At 41.8% G+C, this 19,509-nt stretch overlaps 1 protein-coding gene across 3 annotated transcripts in view; it reads left to right on the plus strand.

Annotated features, from left to right (window-relative positions):
• Window positions 1–19,509, plus strand: part of PPARG (peroxisome proliferator activated receptor gamma) — a 58,043-nt gene that overhangs the window by 25,323 nt on the left and 13,211 nt on the right. For all 3 annotated transcript variants that reach the window (XM_065687091.1, XM_065687092.1, XM_065687093.1), the window contains 3 exons: window positions 9,145–9,372; window positions 11,077–11,246; window positions 12,693–12,831. In XM_065687091.1, the coding sequence (XP_065543163.1) occupies window positions 9,153–9,372; window positions 11,077–11,246; window positions 12,693–12,831 (529 nt within the window). In that variant the 5' untranslated portion in view covers window positions 9,145–9,152. The remainder of the gene's footprint in view (window positions 1–9,144; window positions 9,373–11,076; window positions 11,247–12,692; window positions 12,832–19,509) is intronic.

Raw genomic sequence — 19,509 nt, forward strand, 5'->3', positions numbered from 1 at the left:
TACCACCAGGAGTCCAACACCGTGCCACTTCCAGACTCTTGTACTTCTATTTTCCATGGGTTTGAAGTGCTCTTCCCCTTAAATCTGGGCTACCTTTGTCCACAAATTGTTGCAGATACGTAAATCAGGACTTCTTATGCAGCTATAATTTTCCAATATTCTCAATTTCTATTTAAGCTATTATTTGAGCACAGCCTTGCAATCAATTTCTTTTATATCCTGAACTAATTTAAAGTTTCATCAATATCTCTCCAGTATCAGAATGCAGCAAACCCTACATTAAATAATTAAAATAGGATGGTAGAATTTGTAGCATATCTGAGTAGTCTGTGGCATTTTTGAGCTTGCTTCTCACCTGCATTTGTATTTACAATGATTTGTGACCCTGCAGTGGTATAATATGCTACTATTTCAAGTAGGAACTCAGGTCAGCTACCATTTTGTGTGACTTCCATAGGCACAGAATAGAAAATATGTTTTAATTTAAACAGCTCTATTCTCTGAATGAGCTGTTTCTATTAGCAGCTACCTCCTAAACATTGTAGTGAATTTTATGAACTCTGCTTTTAGTAATTACAGCTTGTAGCTGTAATTCAGTTACAGGCATAAAATACATTTCCTACTGATTTATGAGTTGCTTGCTTTTGGCCTTTTCAAGCGTTTGGCTTTACACCATTTCTCAAGCTTCTTCTGATATTTTACTGTGCAGCCTTGCTGAGAGGGTTGACTCACCCCCTCACTTTGTATTTGGCTTCCTGAAGGATCTTGGTGTTCCTGTTCTCTGCAGCCCATGCACAGTGCACTGCTTGGTTTCCTCAGCCTGGTTCTTAAGCCATGGAGTCTTCAGTGCTCCTCCATGGTTCACATTGTGGAGATGTGACAGACACTCGCATCTGGTGGCAGTGCTTCAAGATGTTCCTGGGAGTATCGGGTTTGCTGTCACACCTTTAACATTCCACTCAGCCCCAGCTCATTGCTTTCCTTCTTGCTATCAGAATTTTGGTCCCATGCTGGTTATGCAGGTTAGTACAGTAGACTGTACAGGGCTCATACCCCTCCCACTCCATGATTAACCCTTGAGGTGTGGCTGCACCCTGTGACAGGGGTGATACATCTCTCTTCCTCTGCTTCCAGATTCACAAACTCATTTTGGCTAGAATCACCAGGCTTGTTTATTCCCATTCCTTCAATAGTACATTGGCCATGTTGCATCTTTTCGGTATCGTCCGGTGTCTTTTCTAAATGACATGTTTGGTTTTGGCTTGAAGTTTGGATCTGTGGAATGGAGAAGAAAATGTTATCCATTGTCTTGAGCTTGTGCTTGGAGTCAAAGGCAGTACCGGGTTGTCAGAAGGAGTTCGTGGATGCGGGTGGTCAAGCGGTGGGGCAGATGACATCAACAACCGGTTCGCCCTGGTGTCCTGAAGGTTGCCCAAGGAAGCCTGGGTCTTTTTCTTGCACTCGTAGTGCTTTCTAGTTTGTCATTTGCTTGGGAAGACTGCTTTGGATAACTCCTGCCAAGACATTGTTGTTCAGTGCGTGCGTCATCACAGAAATGAAACAACTTCTGCCCTGATTTATGCTAGTGTTTAGAATAGGTGGATGAATAAAAAGGAAAAATCCTCTTTATCTGTGTCTTGGTAATGCAAACGTAACATACAAGATTCTGTACTGGAGTTTTTAAAGCAAGTCTTTATAGCTTGTTGCTGTTACTTGGGTTTTCTTGCTGCAATTTAAAGCTTACTGATTTTGTCAAACACTGAAGGGGGGGGAATCAGTCAACACGGCTCTTTTTATGTACTTTATTTGCTGCTTGTTTGTCTGTCGAGGAGCATCGCAGGTTGTGTCGGCAGAGCTCTTGGAAAGAAGGTTTGGTTTTTCGGTTATGTTGTGCTCCCTCTGCTGACTCCGCAGCAACAGAACACAAGTATGCCAGGTCCTGCGTTAGATTTAAGAACCTGAGACCATGCAGTAGTTGTTTTAATGCACTAAAAGGACTATGTCCAAGTGCTTTGAGTCATTGAAAGACAGCAAAAAAGGCACATACTTTGGTTCATCCAAAATAAAATTAGTTTATTTTATTCTATCAGATAAAGTCCATTATAACAACAGATGCTATGAATGAACAGTATATAATTTTTGTGATTGAAGCAGGTATCTCCTAGAGGCTTAAGCTAAGCTTAAAGCTTCATTGTACTCGAACATAATCAGGAATATCAAAACTTTGTAGAGTAATACCATCCCTGCTGAAGAAGATGGCTGTTTCAATGGTAACACAGAGAATGGGAGGGGAAAGGTAATATTCTTTCTCTGCACAAGTGGAGAGCTGAGACAAAAGTTAGCAGCATCTCTTTTTCTCCAGGAAAAAGTAAATGCAGTAAAATTATGCAATTTTCTCTAAATACCCAGAAGAACAGGACAAAGTGATACTGTTTTTCCAAGTCTTACTACAATCAATGACTCTCTCCACCTTCCAGAGACACCAGTTCATCACTTTCTGAACACAGTGTATCACCAGACCCTATGCCTCACATTGAGGACCTGAAAACAGCACTGATGAAAATGTTGGCTTGAGCTACTTGTCCATTGCCACATCGAATTTCTGTGTCAGAGGCAATGAAAGAACTGAGTTACTGAAAGGGAATGCAACAGTTTTGTCATGAGACTGTCCCTTCTCTTCTTATAGCCCTTTTGCAGCATTCTCTCCTGAAAGACAAATGAAGGTTTGTGATTCAGTGGATCAAACTACTCAAACTATTTCCAAACTATTCCATGAAATATGTTTCAATTAAAAAAAAAAATAGATTTACACCATGTATGTATTTGTCCATATTTATACCTGTTGGGGTAGTGTAGTTATACCATTGTTTTGATTTCAGTAATGATTCAAAGCTGAGAGGCTTTGACTAGTTTTTTTCCCCTCTGATTTTCTTCATCTCATCCGAGGTTAGGATGTTCTGGTTGCTTCATTAAATACCTCTAGGGTCATATTTTGGTAGTTTTGTCTGGAAAGAGCGTGTCTAGAATGTAGTGCAACAGGCCCTTCAGGTTAACTGAGCACAGGCAGTGTTTATGGTAGAGAGGAGCTTGTGATCCAAGATGTTTTTCATACCATGATAATCTCTTATGTTATACTTCATGTTTTCCTAAAATGACAAATGCACTAAATAACTTTCTTAGGAACTGGAAATAATTTGCTCCTGCATGAAGCAGCTGAATGAGATGCTGCTTTTCACGGTCAGGACCACGTTAATCAAGTGTAAGCTGTTGCTGTGGCTGGCAGTCAATACAGACGTGTCTCATGAGTTCATGTGCCTTCCTTTGCTTCCTTGTAGATAATAGCTAGCAGTTGGCTACCTGAGGTTAAATGCAAGTCAAGGGAGTTATAGACTGGTTTCATATCTTGTGTAACACTATCTCAACAGATTCTCTCTTCCACGTCTGCTCTTTTTGATGATTTAAATACTAAAGCATTTTCATCTGACTTCATGTGAATAACATCTCTGCTGCCTATCTGCGTCGCCTTGGCTGGCTGAGAACGATTTTTGCACAAGAGAATCATTTCAATCAATATTAGTTATGTTTTTATTACCTGGATCTCACATGAGCATGTGTGAGTGTTAAGAAAGGATTCTGGAGTAGTCTGTAGATTGGAGTTCTGATTTCGGTGTTTTGGTGTTTGCCTGTTTGGGTGTTGGTTTCATTTTCCCAAAAAGCCATGAGAAGACTGCCATTAGTTATTTTAACTTCTGGGTTTTCCAGAGGGCAATGTTGGCATTCACATTATATGGGGAGGGAAAAGGACAGAATCACAGCAGAAATCAAGTAAAGTTACATGCAAAATAGAAATATTCGTAAACTATTAAACATAGGCACAGCTTTCACGTTAGTTTTCAGTAACACAGGAATGAAATCAGCACTTCATTGTAGTGTTCACAATCTAGGTTAGTCTGACTAGTAAAATCCATTTTGTTTCCAGTGTAATAGAAGGTTTTAGTAAATTGAACAAGGTCTGCATAATCTGACTAACACTTAGCAGTTACATGTGAGGATTTGAACTTTACAACTGCAATGAAACACCTTGATTTTTATATCCAACACAGCAAACCTGAAACTCTCATCATTCAGAAATTATTATGAATAATATTTATTTGGGATCATTGTTCTATTGTATAAAGAAATGCTATAATATGCATCTTATTGTCCAGAAATGGAGAAAGAAATGCAAAAGAACTGTCCTGTGCTTAGTTTGACCACAGATACGCTCACAGTACAGAATCTATTGCCCTGACAGCTTCAGGATTCCTTTAGCAACTTTGGATTTACTGGTGTCTTCGAAACACAGCCAGTGACTGGTGTATCTGTATGCCAGGTCACATTGCTGCTTTATACATTTCTTTAGCAAAACAAATCAGAAATATGTGCATAATGAGAGAAAGCCAAACATTTTAGTCTTTTTGTGGCATGAAATCTAGTAAGACAATAAACCTTTACCACCTCTTTGCACAGGTGTCATAGTAACTAGTAGAAATGTCATCCCTGCTGCTGGGAGAGCACGGAATCTGCTTTCAGTTATATAGCAGTGGGGAAGCCAAGACGAGGTAGAAGCCGTACGTTCTCCACTTCTGCCCACATAGACATGCATGCCTATAAACACTGTCTTGTCCTGTCTTGGGGTGCTGCTGCTGGAGAATGCTATGACCCTCACAAGAGAGGTACCCCCCTGATCCGCAAGGCCTGAGAGGCAGAATGTTTCCCTGTGGTTAGATTAAAGGTTCTGTGTTTGTGAGCCCTCCCAGGTTGATGCTGGGCTGGGAGTGGGAACGAAATTCATGTAAATTGAGCAGAGCTAAGACCTTGTCAAGTGGGATTTACAGTACAGCCAAAGGTAACTGTTTCCAGTGTAAGGAAAGCAGCTCATTGTACAGGCAAACCTTCTTTGTGTTGAGTCAATCCTATCTACTCAAGGCATTTTGTCATGTAAGAACCTTATTCTTCAATGGGAGACTTCAGATATGCACACTTCCATGTACGTGCACATGTACAGTATCATTGTTACCTATCTTTGAGGATACTGTAGACAGAATTATAATATGGACAACATAATAACTTCAGGTTAGATCTAAGGCAGAAGCTCTTCCCTGTGAGGGTGCTGAGGCGCTGGCACAGGGTGCCCAGAGAAGCTGTGGCTGCCCCATCCCTGGCAGTGCTCAAGGCCAGGTTGGACACAGGGGCTTGGAGCAAGCTGCTCCAGTGGAAGGGGTCCCTGCCTGTGGCACTGGATGAGCTTTAAGGTCCCTTCCAACCCAACACAAACCCGGCTGGATTCTATGAACACAATGATTTTTCAAACCTGAAAGTAGACATTTCTTGGTATGGAACAATTTAGCAAATCTTTTTTAGTTGCCTGCAGATCAGAAGAACTGCTATTACTGGTTGTGCATGGGATGTTCACCTCTGGAAGGGGTGGAGTTTATAGGCTTTTCCTTGAAGCACTGTAAATGGCTGCTGAGTCCAGATTTTATTACCTTAGATTGGAAACATGAGTAGCATAAAATGGAATTACTTTGTGTCCCGTGACAGATGATAGGTGCACCCAAATGTCCTGGTTTGCCCTTCAGTTTACTTTAGGCACTTTTATTTCCTCTACCCCCAGCTCACAGAATGTGTGCGTGATGTGAACAGATGCACAGGAAAAACAAACACCACTTAGCAGGGAAAACCAGCGTGCGTGAAACACAACCCCTCCTATTGAGTGAGTGTTGAAACAACAGGTTACGTGTTACGCATTTTGTTTGCTTCTCCCAAAACTTAGTAAAAATCTAAAGTTCTGTGCTAGAAATACTTTTCCCATGAAACTCCTCTGGTTATGGGTAGACTTTGCTGAAACAAGCAAGCCGTGCTGCCTGTGAAAGCAGAACATGCTGAGGAGTTACCGTACCCTCTTAGCTTTCAGAGCCCGTGCCCTGCAAGCCAGACCTCTGGGCTTACACGCTTCTCTGAGTCTTTCCAACCTGTGGTGTGTCTGTCTGTACACAGTGAATGTCAAGCACACATTGTCTTCTAATGGTTCAGGAGTTTCACAGAATTAACCACATTGTGCATAATCAATTTCTCCGAAACATCCCAGTTGTTCCCTAAAGTGAAATATAGACTAACTTTTAACCCGCTGTTTAGCTGACAGTGGTTTGCAGACTGAAGCCTTTTAAACTGAGAATACAAAGTGATAATGCCTCAGGGCTGTGAGAATATCTTCACAGAGGTTTTATGGATGATGCAGGAACACTGATTTTAACATCTGCTTTGTGTGTAATAGAACAATTGAGCTCAGTGGCAGTCATTCAGTGTGTCATTCAGTGGCTGACTTCAGCTTGCACTTGCCCTCAGGCCCCTACTGAAGCCTCCTCGGCTCCTTTAGTACTGGGGAGGTGTCTGTGCAAGGGCAGGTGTCAGCAGGAGTCCTTCTGCCTCTTGAGGTTGCCTGCGCTTGTGACTTGGCCTCACAGGAACCTCATGGGTGCACCCAGGTGTATTGAATCCTGTGGGCTGCACAGGATGAACTGGGGCTATAACTGGGGCTATAACTGGGGCCAGGCCTGCAGGCATTCTTCTTCATCCACCCCTGAGGCAGCCCTCCACATACACAGTGACATAGCTCTCAATGCTTAAAAGACTATAAGCCGATGCTTAATTATAGATGTCTGTTGATTTGATTTAATGGTTTTAAAGGTCTGAGTAATTCCGAAAATGGCCTCTTAGGAAGGAGTCTATTCTATTTTACTGCTTTATTTGGAAATGTGTTTAATGAGGACAGTTCCCAGTGTTGATGGCCAGGGATTTGCATTTCATGCTTCCAGAGCAATTGACTGTTTGGAACAGACTATGTAACTCCAAGGTACCCTGACAACCTGTCATGTACTCTCACAGGCTAACTTTCCCTTGTGGCAGTTAGAAGTTCTCATTTTTTCTTGTGGGCACATCTCGCTTTCATGAGGGGTGACATGAGCCTGCACTTCCCATCCGATGGCTGACGCCTTTGGGAAGGCAAACAGCTGCCGAGCGTTAGGCTAACCTTGCCAACGGTGAACCCTCAACACTGCTTTACAGGACTCTACTTCGTCAGCCACGCAGTAGTACGAGTGGCAGTATGGAGCTACAGGATCCCATTTTGTTCTCCTAGAGGCAACACGTATGTTGCGCAGCGTGGGATAGAGTAGCATCCCTTTTGCTCCTGCTGCAGCGAGAGTTTCTCATCTGAAATGTAAAAATAAGAAAGATATTTTACAACCTTTGTTGTGGCCAAGCTAGAATGAAAAGGTCGTGCTGCGAGTCCTTAAGGTGGAAGAATGAGGGTGACTTCCCCGAGGAAAGATCAAGAGCACTGTAACCCTTTCTAGCCATTACTACCTTAGCACCTCAGTGCAGCTGATGGGGAGGACAGTCATGGATTTACTTACGTACAGGCCTGTCAAAACAGAGGATGATTTCAGTGTTATAGAGCAGGTCTGTTCCATGATATTCATTTTGCAACAGTTGTGGCAGTGTGAAAAACTAGTTTTGAATCAAAGTGGATCAAATCAAAGTTCCTGTTATCTAGAGGTTAAAGGCTATTTACCTGATTGGGTCTAAAGTCCAAACTAAACAGCCAAAGGGACCAAGTCAATGAAGTTCCTTCACATCAACCCTATTTTTAGATCAGAATGTTCTTTATATAAATGATGGAAACTGAAAGACAAACCCTGGTTATAAAACAGTGTTTTACACTTGCTGATACTTACAGCCTTTATAGTTGAAATACATCTGAATCAAGGATTTTGGTCATCTAAGTGTCAGAAGAGGACTCAGAAAAACTCTTTAAATCTCAGTCTCATTTCACTTCATTTGCTGACCATTTTTGCAGATTGAAGCTTTTGATTTGTTTACTGCTTTCAAGACGTGCACAAAGGGCTCTAGAATGTGGAAAGCCAGAAATGGAATTTCCTTGAGGCTTGGATTCGAGACTCTGGGATAAAGCTTTTGACATACTTGAATGAGGAAAGATTTCAAACTTTTCTGCTTATTTGGAGGAAAACCACCAACTACTTTTTTATTTTTTCTTAGTGTAGAAATTGAGGTTTTCAGGCACTTGGGGAGATTGATTAGAATTTGCAAAGCTGCAAAGCTAGCTGTGGAAGACTTCTGATTCTGTTCATATACACACCATTGAGAAATGCAGATAAAGTCACTGACATCTGGTTTTGGGGTTGGGGGGGGTGTTTTTGTTTTAAATGACTTGCATGCTTACTAAAGCACATACATATTCTACAAAATAGCCAAGTAAAACTGAATTTCATCTGCCCATTCACAGTTACTGAGTCGGTTATTTTTCCCCCCTGGTTTTGTGAGTTATTCACCTAAGCACAGTTCTGTGAGCCCACTAACTGTCTGTGCTGCCTTCTGAAGAACAGATCAGATCAGTTCAGTCCAGCAGGATACTGAAGACAGCCATAGAATCACCCGGGTTGGAAAAGACCTTTAAGCTCTTCCAGTCCAACTCTTCCCAAGCACTGCCAAGGCCACCACTAACCCATGGCACTGAGGCCTCGTCTCCACGCTGTGTGAGCACTTGCAGGGCCGGTGCCTGCAGCCCTGCCCTGGGCAGCCTGTTCCAATGCCTGAGCACCCTCTGGGGCAGGAATTGTTCCTCAGCTCCATCTAAACCTGTCCTGGTGCAGCTTGAGGCCGGTTCCTCTTGTCCCATCCCTTGTTCCTTGGGAGCAGAGCCCAGCCCCTCCTAGCTCCATTTCAAGTAGTTTTAGAGTGCAATAAGGTCCCCCTGAGCCTTCTCTTCTCCAGCTGTTCTGTTCTAAGGTTAGCCTGAGGCGGGGATGTCAGGACATCTCATTTGCTCTTATGAGATGAGCTGACAGAGCCTTCCTAAGAGCCACCTCAAAGCTGGGTTAACTGCTCAGTGTTAGCCATGCAATGTTACTATAAGCCCTAGTACATTGTATGGTGACAAACTCATGGCAAATGATAGATGGGGCCTAAACCTACATCTGATTGAGGGTTTGCACCTCACCCCTTTGGACATGAGACAATTGGACCTGAACTTGCCACAGAGATAACTAGTTTCTTTCAAAATGTCTGTGTTTCTGTTTGCAGGGGTTACAATGGTTGACACAGAAATGCCGTTTTGGCCCATGAATTTTGGAATTAGCCCTGTGGATCTGTCTGCAATGGAAGATCACACACATTCCTTCGACATAAAGCCATTTACCACCGTTGATTTTTCAAGCATTTCTTCACCACACTATGAAGATATTCCTCTTGCAAGAAGCGATCAGACAAGCATTGATTATAAATACGATATCAAGCTCCAGGACTGCCAAAGTATGCTTTTGATGTTAAAAACTGTATTTCCTTCATGCTCATATCTGCTCCATTCTCTGGAAAGTGCCCTACCAGCAAAAGGCTGTAGAAGTATTCAGGTGACTAACTGCTGTATCCTGTGTCACCATGCTTGCAGGGCAATAGGAAAGAGAGAATACATACAGCAGCCCTTCACCCTTCCAGAGCAGCAGCTGCAGGTTGGGCAGGGTATCATAAGGTAGCTAAAATGGCATTAAATGTTTTTTATTAGACTCATGAACCCCACCATTTTTTTCTGAAGCTTTCAGTTTCCTATTCAAGTACCTTATGTGTAAATTGTCCTTTGAAGCTCTATGCACACAGTGCAGAATAAGTGTCCTGGATGTTAAAGAATGCCCCAGCCTACACAGCATATTACTAATTCATATGTGTAGCTTTGAAATGCCAAACAGCCTAAGAAAGTGATGGAGTAGAGATATTGGCTACACCTGAGTCACTGCTTTGGTCTAACTTTTATCAGTACCCCTAATGCTCCAGGCTCCATAGGCTAGGATTAGTTATGGACTAAGAGCAGCGCTGCTCTTTGCCAGTTACAGTAAAAAACTGACAGGGAACGCTCCTTTTAAGAAGTGTCCAGTTTTTAAGTGAGCTGTCGCTGCACACCCCTGCTCCGAGGTGGGACATGAGCTTGCTGTGCCTGGAACTTTCTGAAAGATCCACTTAGCCTACTTGGATTTGACGTCACTTTTGCTTGTAGCAATCCGTCCAGGAATTCTTCAAGGGAATTCCTGCTAGGGATCCTGTGGCGTTTAATTCTGGCTCCACAGCGAAGCGGGTGCTGTGTACATCTCCGTTGCGTATGTAATAAATTCAGACATTTTCCCAGCTAATACTCCAATAATAAGGTAGGGTACGGTAGAGCTGAGGTAGGATAAATCCTCTTCATCTTTACTTAAATGTACTTTATGTACTTAATGTACTGAAATTTACTTTAGTCTTTTCTTCTTTCTTCCTACTTTAGATATGAAAGAAAAGTTTCTAGTTTGTACCCTGCAGCCAGTCTGGAAGAGAAAAACATTCATCCTTTTTAATACTGTGGCACTTACATCACTTCTGAGGCTTCTATGACCAGTAACTGATTTAAGGACATTCTATTTGGTTGTTTGAGCTTGTTTGATACTCCATTGCTCTCTCAATTAGAAGTGTTCAGAAGAGAAGATGTATCTCTAAACTGCATCCAAAGCGTTCCCCAGGAGAGCTCAATTTCTTTAAATATCCAATGTTATCCAATTATCTACTATTCAGTGTATCGATACTTAAATCATTTTTTTTTACAAGATTGGAAACTCCAGCCCATCTCCCTGCAGTAGCTCTGAATACCTTGAAGTAATGCAACCAGATTAGGTACTCTAAGGCCTTTCAAGTATGAGGTCTCCATAGGTACATTTTGATATCTCTTTCTTCCACTCGTTCCACCCTCCAGAGCTGAAAACTGGATCTGTAATGCACTTTCAACATCAGAATCTTCCAGGTTTTTCAGCCTATGTACTGACAGACAGTGTCTTCCAGTTTACATCCCTTTACATCCTCTGTTTACTACTCATTTTGTATTATGAAGCAGAGCTATGACTCTGGCTATGTTCACTGTGATTGCTTGGGATTATTCCTTGCTTCTTCATATATATATTTAATTATACTTTGAGTTTCTCTCTTCTTTACACACAGGTGCAATCAAAATGGAGCCTCCTTCCCCACCCTATTTTTCAGAAAAGGTTCAGCTGTACAACAAGCCTCATGAGGAGACTTCCAACTCCCTTATGGCTATTGAATGCCGTGTGTGCGGGGACAAGGCCTCTGGGTTTCATTATGGCGTGCACGCCTGCGAAGGTTGCAAGGTGAGTTGTCACAAAAGTGGCTCTTCTGAAGGGAGATTGGATACTATTTCCATCTGAATAACCCCTTGGTAAAATCAGAGGTCTGTGCTTTTATAAACAGATTTAGTTCTTCAAGTACAGCCATAGAATTACAGAACAGTTCGGGTTGGAAAGGGCCGCCTGTTCCCCACAGACTGCAGATACTTTATGACTTCATAGGAGGAGGGGTTTTAAATATAATTTGCCTTTTTTATTATGTTACTGATCTATTATAACTTTTTGTGCATTTCTTCTACTTCTGGCAATTGTGCAATTCTAGTTAATTCCTTCTGTCTTGGAGATCAATTGCAGAATCTGAATTCATAGCATGCAGCAAAAGCAGACTCGTGCCTAACTCCAAAGCTCAATCCTCTGAGCAATTTAAACTCCAGACTCTCTGTTATTCCGCTTGATTAGAGTTTCCTCATCCAATTCACACATTTCTAGATGACTATGGAAAAGTCTAATGGAATGGAAGAATGTGGTTTTCTGCTTTAAAACTCCACCAGCTTTTTTTTATGTCAATGGCGTTTAGTGTTTGTAACACAAAAAGGACAAATGAATGGTGTAAAAATTGACCTTCCTCAAGAATGAGAGAAGAAATGCCAGAGAAAGAAATGAATAATTATTCATTCAGCTCAAAGAAAAATATTACAGCATTTAACACCAAATTCTCATCTCTGTTTTCAGTATCTAGAGGAAATGAGCTAATAGGAAAGACCCAACTCAGAGCTTAAATAAAACGTGTAGCTCTGAATTAGGAACACATAAAGCAATAAGTATGTTGTTGATTAATTAAATTACAGTGAATTATTTATTGATATTATTTGTTGTGAGGAAAACCTTAATTGTTACAAGGGACAAATGCAGATAAATTTGGGTAAAATTTATTAACTGATTCTGAGTGACCTGGGAAAGCATCTTTAAACTGTCAGGAGACAATACCCCATAGTGTGACCGATTCACTTGGGATCAAATTGCTGAATTTCTGGTTTGCAGAATTTCTGGTTTGCAGTGATTTATGAAAAGTTTTCTCCACTGGTAGTGAATCTAAAATTTCACTTCATAACAAGTTGTCCCATGAGCAGTGGAACAAATGGAGCTTGGCTTCCTTTGGTACAGTGTTCTTCATGCTCTGCCTGTCCGTAGAGCTCCCAACTTGCGTCCTTTAAACCCCGCCGATTCCCATGAGCTTCCCCAGTTCCCCTCTATCCAACTAGGTTGCAAACGGCTAATGAGCTCAGAACAGGAGCACACTGAGGAGCAGACACAGATCACATGAGCTTGCTTCCTTTGGAAAGCTGCCCAAACCGAAGTTAGCTTCAGTGTGTGTCCTGAAAGGTGCTTTGGGTTTATCCTCACAGGGGAGGTGAGGTGATGACACTGCAGTTTCTAGTATCCTCTTATGTGCTTCTGTGTTGATTCCAGGGCTTTTTTCGAAGAACCATCAGGTTAAAGCTGATCTATGACAGGTGTGACCTGAACTGCCGCATCCATAAAAAAAGCAGGAATAAATGTCAATACTGCAGGTTCCAGAAATGCCTTGCCGTTGGAATGTCACATAATGGTAAGTGCACACAGCATGCATTAATGATGCTTCAACTGAAAAATAACATGAAACATTAATACAGTCACTGAGTGTGCTGCTGTGACATCTGGAGTCTTCTATATCTTTACGTGAGGCAGTTTACAAATGCATATCACAGAGACTGCCTCTGAGTTCAGGATTGTGTAAGATTGAAGATTGCTTTCAATATAGAAATCAGATGGGCAGAGATCTGCACTTCTCAGTGTAATACCTAATACAACACACGAGCTGGTTTTACTCTGCGCTATTCTTGCCCGTGACACTGCTGGTTGTTCTTCCTGACCGTATTCCTAGTGTCACTGCTATTTTTCAGTCCATTGTCTTGTTTTCTGACGAGACTGTTTGGCATCCTGGAGCTCAATATAAACGCGAAAAATGGACTAGAGACTTTACTGAAACATGGTGAATAACAACTTGAATTTGATGCATAGGACACTTACTGAGGACTGTCAGCATCACTAAGTTAACACTTCCTCATACTAGGACACAACATACTTTAGATGAATGGGCCGGACCCTGTACTGGTTTACAAACCCCTCTCCTCCTCCTCCTTCCTAGGATACCCACATCTGGGCATAGATTCCAATGTGTGGTAAGTAGGAGTGTAGTGTTTCTGAGCATGCCCATTCAGCTGTCAGCCTCCCATCCCATAGTGTGTCTGGCTGTGATTCCTGTGTAATACATGCTCTCTGCCCTCTCCTCCGCCTGGAGGTGAACATCACCCCCCCCCCATCTGTGAACTGTGAGCAGCATTTCCATTCTGAATATGTCACAGTCTTACATAGCAAAGGTGTTTGCCATTGGGTATGGTCCTGTGATTGCCTTCTTTACAGTAGGTAAGCAAATAGCATGAAGCGTGTCATGATCCTGCTCTCTTGCATAGAATTTAGAAGAAAGTCCCTCTGAACTTTAAAATTAACAGATCAGTTCATGTGGAAATAGTTATGAATGTTTGCACAGGAACACATAATGAAGATTCTTTGCTGCCTTGCTTTGGCAAAGTGGAGTAAAAACAGGAATTAAATGTCATAACAGAGACTTATGTAATTCTAAGGGTAAAAAATTGCAAACATGACTGGGAAAATAACTTCTCTGTGGTTTTCTAGACCTTTCATTATTTTCAGTATAAAAAATGAGTGTACTGTCCCCAAGAGGAAAGCTTAACTGTGGTTTGCAAAGTTAATACATGCATGAATGTAAACTCGTATGGGAAATGTTTTGCTAATAGAAAGTATGGCTTTCAAGTTCCTGGGATGCAACAGTAACACTTTAACATAAATCTAATTTTGAAATGCTACCGTGGGTATTTTTATAGTAATTCAGGAGAGTTTATTATGATGTTTTTCAAGGTGCATGCCAAATTCACAACCTAGCAACACAGCTCCCAGTTCCGTCAATGGGAACCGTGTGCAGCCCTTCCAAGAAGGGGAACGGGACCGTTTCCTCTGGCTTTGTAACATAAAGGCCCCAAGAAATACTTTTCAAACTGACACTGCCTCTCCCAGTTCTTCTGCTCAGGCACTGCCAAGGCAGGAGCTGCAGCACCAGCAGGGTGTGGGTCTGCGACACTGGGAAGGGGCAAAGCCATGGGTCCCAGGGCTTAAAGGAACACTGCTGTTTGCTCTCACCATGAGCTCACCTAACAGGGAGTCAGGAGTGTTTGTAGTCAAGTATTGGCTTCTCCATTTGCCTTTTCTACCTGCTCTGGTTTCATGAAACACCCTCATTCCTCCATCATTTATAAACAATCAGACTTACAAAAAAGAACTGCATTTCACCTTTGAAGACCCAGTGCTGCGTAAAGAAGCATCCAGAAACACAACACCGGGTGTTGCCGATGACACACCAACACTTTTTATGTTACGCTTATTCACCCATTTGGGTAGTGATATTAGCTGAATTTCAAACGCTTGGCATCAAAATGTGGATTATTTGTGCCTGAGGGTTCCAGTCTATGCCTGTCTGTGCATAGATACACTATTGCAACATGAAGAGGGACTCAAGAGAAGCAGGGAATGCAGGGAGACCTTCGCAGCTACAGCCACATTTTTTCACGTAGAAACGCCACATACCACTTGGCTGAAGGTTAAAGAAGACAGTGGAGTTCTCATGCCTTGAATATTGTTTTCCTTTCCTTCTCTAGCCACAGGGCTGCTCTGTTTTTAACCCTTGGTTGCTCACATTGTGTGTCAAAGTACCACTGAGCAGAAGCTTGGGACTTGTATGTTAGAAAAGTCATGAATTTGTTTCTCTTCTCAAAGCTACTACTTATGCAAAAGCAACGACTGTAAAGAAGAGCACGCATGGCGATAGGGCTTCATCATCAGCGCTGGGAGCAGTGAACTGCTCAGTCTGGGCACATGCCTCCAGCGAACCCAGACAGGCATGCACCCAGGCTCTACCTTGTGTTTCTAGTGCAAGAAGCTGTGTTTATAGTCTATTTGGAGACTTATTTGTGCTCAGAAGTAATTTGGTCAATCAGAGGAATCGAGTGCTATACAGAACAGTCTGTGAGTAGGTACAGAGACTTCTGCAAGCTGTAAAATGTGGTGTAAGGATAAATATTCTAGTTTTTCCATAGAAAGGCAAAGGGTACAAGGTAGCATGTAGTGTCTTACTATATTCACTGTTGGCTTTATGGCACTGACATTTGGAGAATACTCTAAACATAAGTAAAGGAAATAACTGGCAAAGGAAAGAGTGAGATCTCGTGTTCCAGCATGTGCCTAAACTGTCAGGATCTGCTATTACTGTGAAAGCAATTGCCATCTGAAGCCCTTCCACCCCTGCAGTGTGAGCAGCAAGCCGCTCTTCCAGGTCTCTTATACCAGCTTGCTGGCTTGTCCCTGCTCTTCCCCCTTCTACAGATCCTGCCTTGATTCACTTCCCAGGCTCCCTGGAGATAAGGAAGCTGGGCCTGCTGTGAGAGTAGATGGAGGAGAGAGAAGATAGAGTAGCAAGGAGGATGAGTGGTGCAGGAAATGGAAGATGAGACCAGGATCACAGCAGGGAGATTGAGAGAGAAGCAGAAAATGATTCCACCCATCCTTGAAATCTTCCTCACCCACCAGAAATGCTGTGAATTCTTATCCAGCCGGTGAACTCTCCTTTTTCCACCCTGACCTCTCTAAGTACAATCAATGTGTCCTACCTCTCCTCTCGCCCAAAATCCCACGTTCCAAATTCCTTCCGTAACCCTCCTGGTGCCTGACCTCCCCCTGACTTTAGTCTCAGCCCCTGAAAATGGGAGTGACTTCTCCAACAGGAAGCTATCGGGCCACTACCACAAACTGAATTTTGCCCCACATTTTGCCTACAATGCTAACAAACTTGGAACAGTACCTGCTGCAACTAATAGCATATTGATAAAACACACTCTAAACATTAAAACCAAATGAAAACTATCCTTTTGCCCATCAAAGTATAGGATAAAAATGTTTGATTCATAACTAGTCACTAATAAAGTTAATTATAAATATAATAGTTTGACAACATAGACTTTTGGGTCTTGATCACCTTTTGTTTTTAGGAAACTATGCTCAGAATTCCTGACTTACAGCAGAAACCTTCCAGGGCACAGGTCTCCATGACACAAGGATGATGTTTAAACATGGATCACCCATTTAGAAAGAAACAAACACGTGGAAATAGAGATTGTTAATAATCATACCATCCGTACAGAACCAGAGAGGTGGAACAAACCTTCCCCCAGGCACAGTTTTCACATGCTAAACACTAGAAAGAATGATGAGGTTCCTGAGGGGTTCCAGTGTTGCTGAGCTACTTTATGTAGAAGTCTGACGTTACGATGGCAGGCAACAAGATGCACCCTAATGGTTTATGTAGTGCTGAAAACGGCAAGATCTCGTTTCCATTCTTAGTGAAGTCAATTCACATGTTTAGCAGAAGACTTGGTCCTATCTGCTGGATGCAAACTGCCAACATTGGCATCTTGCTGAATGCCACCCCTGTGATCTGATAGCTGGCAATCCTTTGTGCTGACAAACCAGTGCGGGGTGGTTCAGGCCAGTAAGAGATAACCCCGTTACACTGATTTGATTAGCTATCAGCCCTGCACGCAGTGATAGCAGTGGGTTGGCACTGCTCTGACACTGCTGTGAGAGCTGTGTGTGCTGTGAGCAGTGTTTGCTGCATCTGACTGCGCTCTGAGTGCACCACACAAGCATTCCAGAATGGAAGTTTGTGCTTAGAACCCAGTTTACTGTATAATGATACATGTGTAAATTTTCTTTCAACATAATCTCAGCATTTTAACACACTTCCTATAGAATTCAGTGTTCTCTTTGGCAGTTGTGCTTTTGTTTCCTTGTGGTTTCTTTTTGTTTCTTTTTCGTTTGATACCGTCTTCCTCTGCAACTTTGGGCTTTGAGTCCAAAATAGATTATAAATAAGGGTGTTTGCAGTCATAGAATTTAGCACAGTGAAGGCAACGCTCTGATTTCACACTGATGCTCACAGGGGATTGACTGTGTATATAAGAATTATACAAATTCTCAAAGATACATAAACAAAAATTCAATCTGATTCCAACAAGGCAGAGTTCTGAAAGAAACAGCAAAGGAATAAATAGTATTTTGGGGTTATAGCATTTTTCATACAGTTCTCAAAGCCCTTTGCAGGAAAATAAGTGTCACCATCACAGCCAAACCAAAACTGAATGCTAAGAGGGCATTTACTCTAGGACTCTTCACAGTAAATGAACTACTAACAGTATGATGAACTCCAGTGCAACCTCTAAATGTTAGAAGCGCTAGGCCTTGTAATCCATGCCTACTGTGCAGAGGCAATTTGGTATCCTTTGGTCAGGATAGATCAGCACACCAGAAACAGGACTCCCAGACACCTGTACTCCATATTATTTTCCATTAAGAAAAAATAAAGACAGAGCAAGTTGCCATCTACTATAAATTCTACGCTAGAGCTATTGAAAACCTTGAATAGACAACAATATATCCTTCAGCAATACCAAATTTCTAGCACAAATACTGTAATTTTCGTCCCAAGAGACTCTGGGACAGGAGATGAGACATGCAGGAACCAGGGTACAGGAGCATAGTCAGAAAACATCGTGTACATGCTATGCTGTTGTTTTATACTCAGAACTAAGCTTATTTGATGCTGGGAGTATCAGTGCAACAGTAGATAGATACAGCTAAGGGAAAACTGCCATAAGTTTTAAACCAGAAACTATCCCACTCAATCCTGGCAAACCTACTTAGAAAACAGGCACCAGCCTGTTCCCCCGATGTGAATTTCTAGCAAGGTGTTTGCCATCAGTCCAGTTTCTGTTCCTTGACAGAATACAATTACACAGCTGAGTTACTCTCTACTGACAGAACAGTCTCTGGTTTGAGAATCCTTTATATTCTCCACCAAATCTCTCCATTCAACAGTTCTACCTCATAAGCAGTGTCATAGCTGGTATATGCACTGTGGTACATCACTATGAATGTTTCAGTAGATATTTGACTAGGGGCAGATGCAGAGAAAAAAACCAAATAAATTCCTATTATTTTTAACGCTTCAGGGAAATGCATGAATTATTTTAGAGCTAAATTAATACTAAAACATTAATATGGAAGGGGAAGCAATATACTGAATACACTGCACTGTCTTTTTAATCCCATTTGTAAAAATAACCTTGATGACAGGGGGTCTTGTGCCAGAGGGATTCCAGGTTATAAATTTGCTCCTGCAAGGCCCAGCTCTCCAGAATCACGTCTCACCCTGGTGTCCAGTCAACATCTCTTTCTGTAATGCTTCTGGTGTGCTTACAGACTGAGCGTATAGGGTTGACATCAGGCTGTTGAAAATGCATATTATAACATCATATGTAATATTTTTATGAATGCATTCCACCTACAATACCAAAATAGTTTACAAATAGGATTTATCATAACAAAACATGGCCCAAAGAACCTTGTTCCTGATCCGATTGGGAAATCTCTTCAAGGACTTACAGATCCTCAGAGATCCTCAGGACTTCTTACTGTGTGTTAAGACTTCAGGTCATAATAAATTGCACTTCATGTGTTTCTGGAAGTGATCAACGCTTTATAGACGTGGGCAACTCTGATTTTCCTTTTCTATGAAGTTCTTTACATGAGGCTAATATTTGCCTTGCTTTCTTTCCAGATTAAAAGTAACAGTGTGAGAAGTCTTGCTAAGGCTTCACTTAGGTCTCCAGTTTGCCAATTCTTCCTCAAAACCAGATGTTGAGGAGTTGACTTTGTTGTCAAGATGCCAATCAGAATCATCAAAGTAGAACAGGATTTTTTACATTGATGAAGCTATTGCAAAATGCACATTTGAAAAGTGGATACATTGATCATAAAACATCATCTTATGAATTCCACAAATGTAATATGAAATGAACGTTAAATCTGAAACCAGGTTTCGTGAAGAACATAAGAGCTTTTAATGAAGATATGAAGCTATGAAATGTTGGGCCACACTGTTTGACCTGGACTTCTAATTCACCTTTAACACCTTTATTAGCCATATGTTATTTTAACACCTTCCTGACCCCACATTTTATTTCTACGTGTTGTCCCCGTAACAACTTCTATTTACGTAATACTATATTTTGGCTTTATTATGGTGATGCCAGTTTGATTCTTTTTGTTGATTCAGCCC

The sequence above is a fragment of the Lathamus discolor genome, chromosome 7 (genome assembly GCF_037157495.1).
Source record: "Lathamus discolor isolate bLatDis1 chromosome 7, bLatDis1.hap1, whole genome shotgun sequence".
In the NCBI taxonomy this organism is placed as follows: Eukaryota; Metazoa; Chordata; class Aves; order Psittaciformes; family Psittacidae; genus Lathamus; species Lathamus discolor.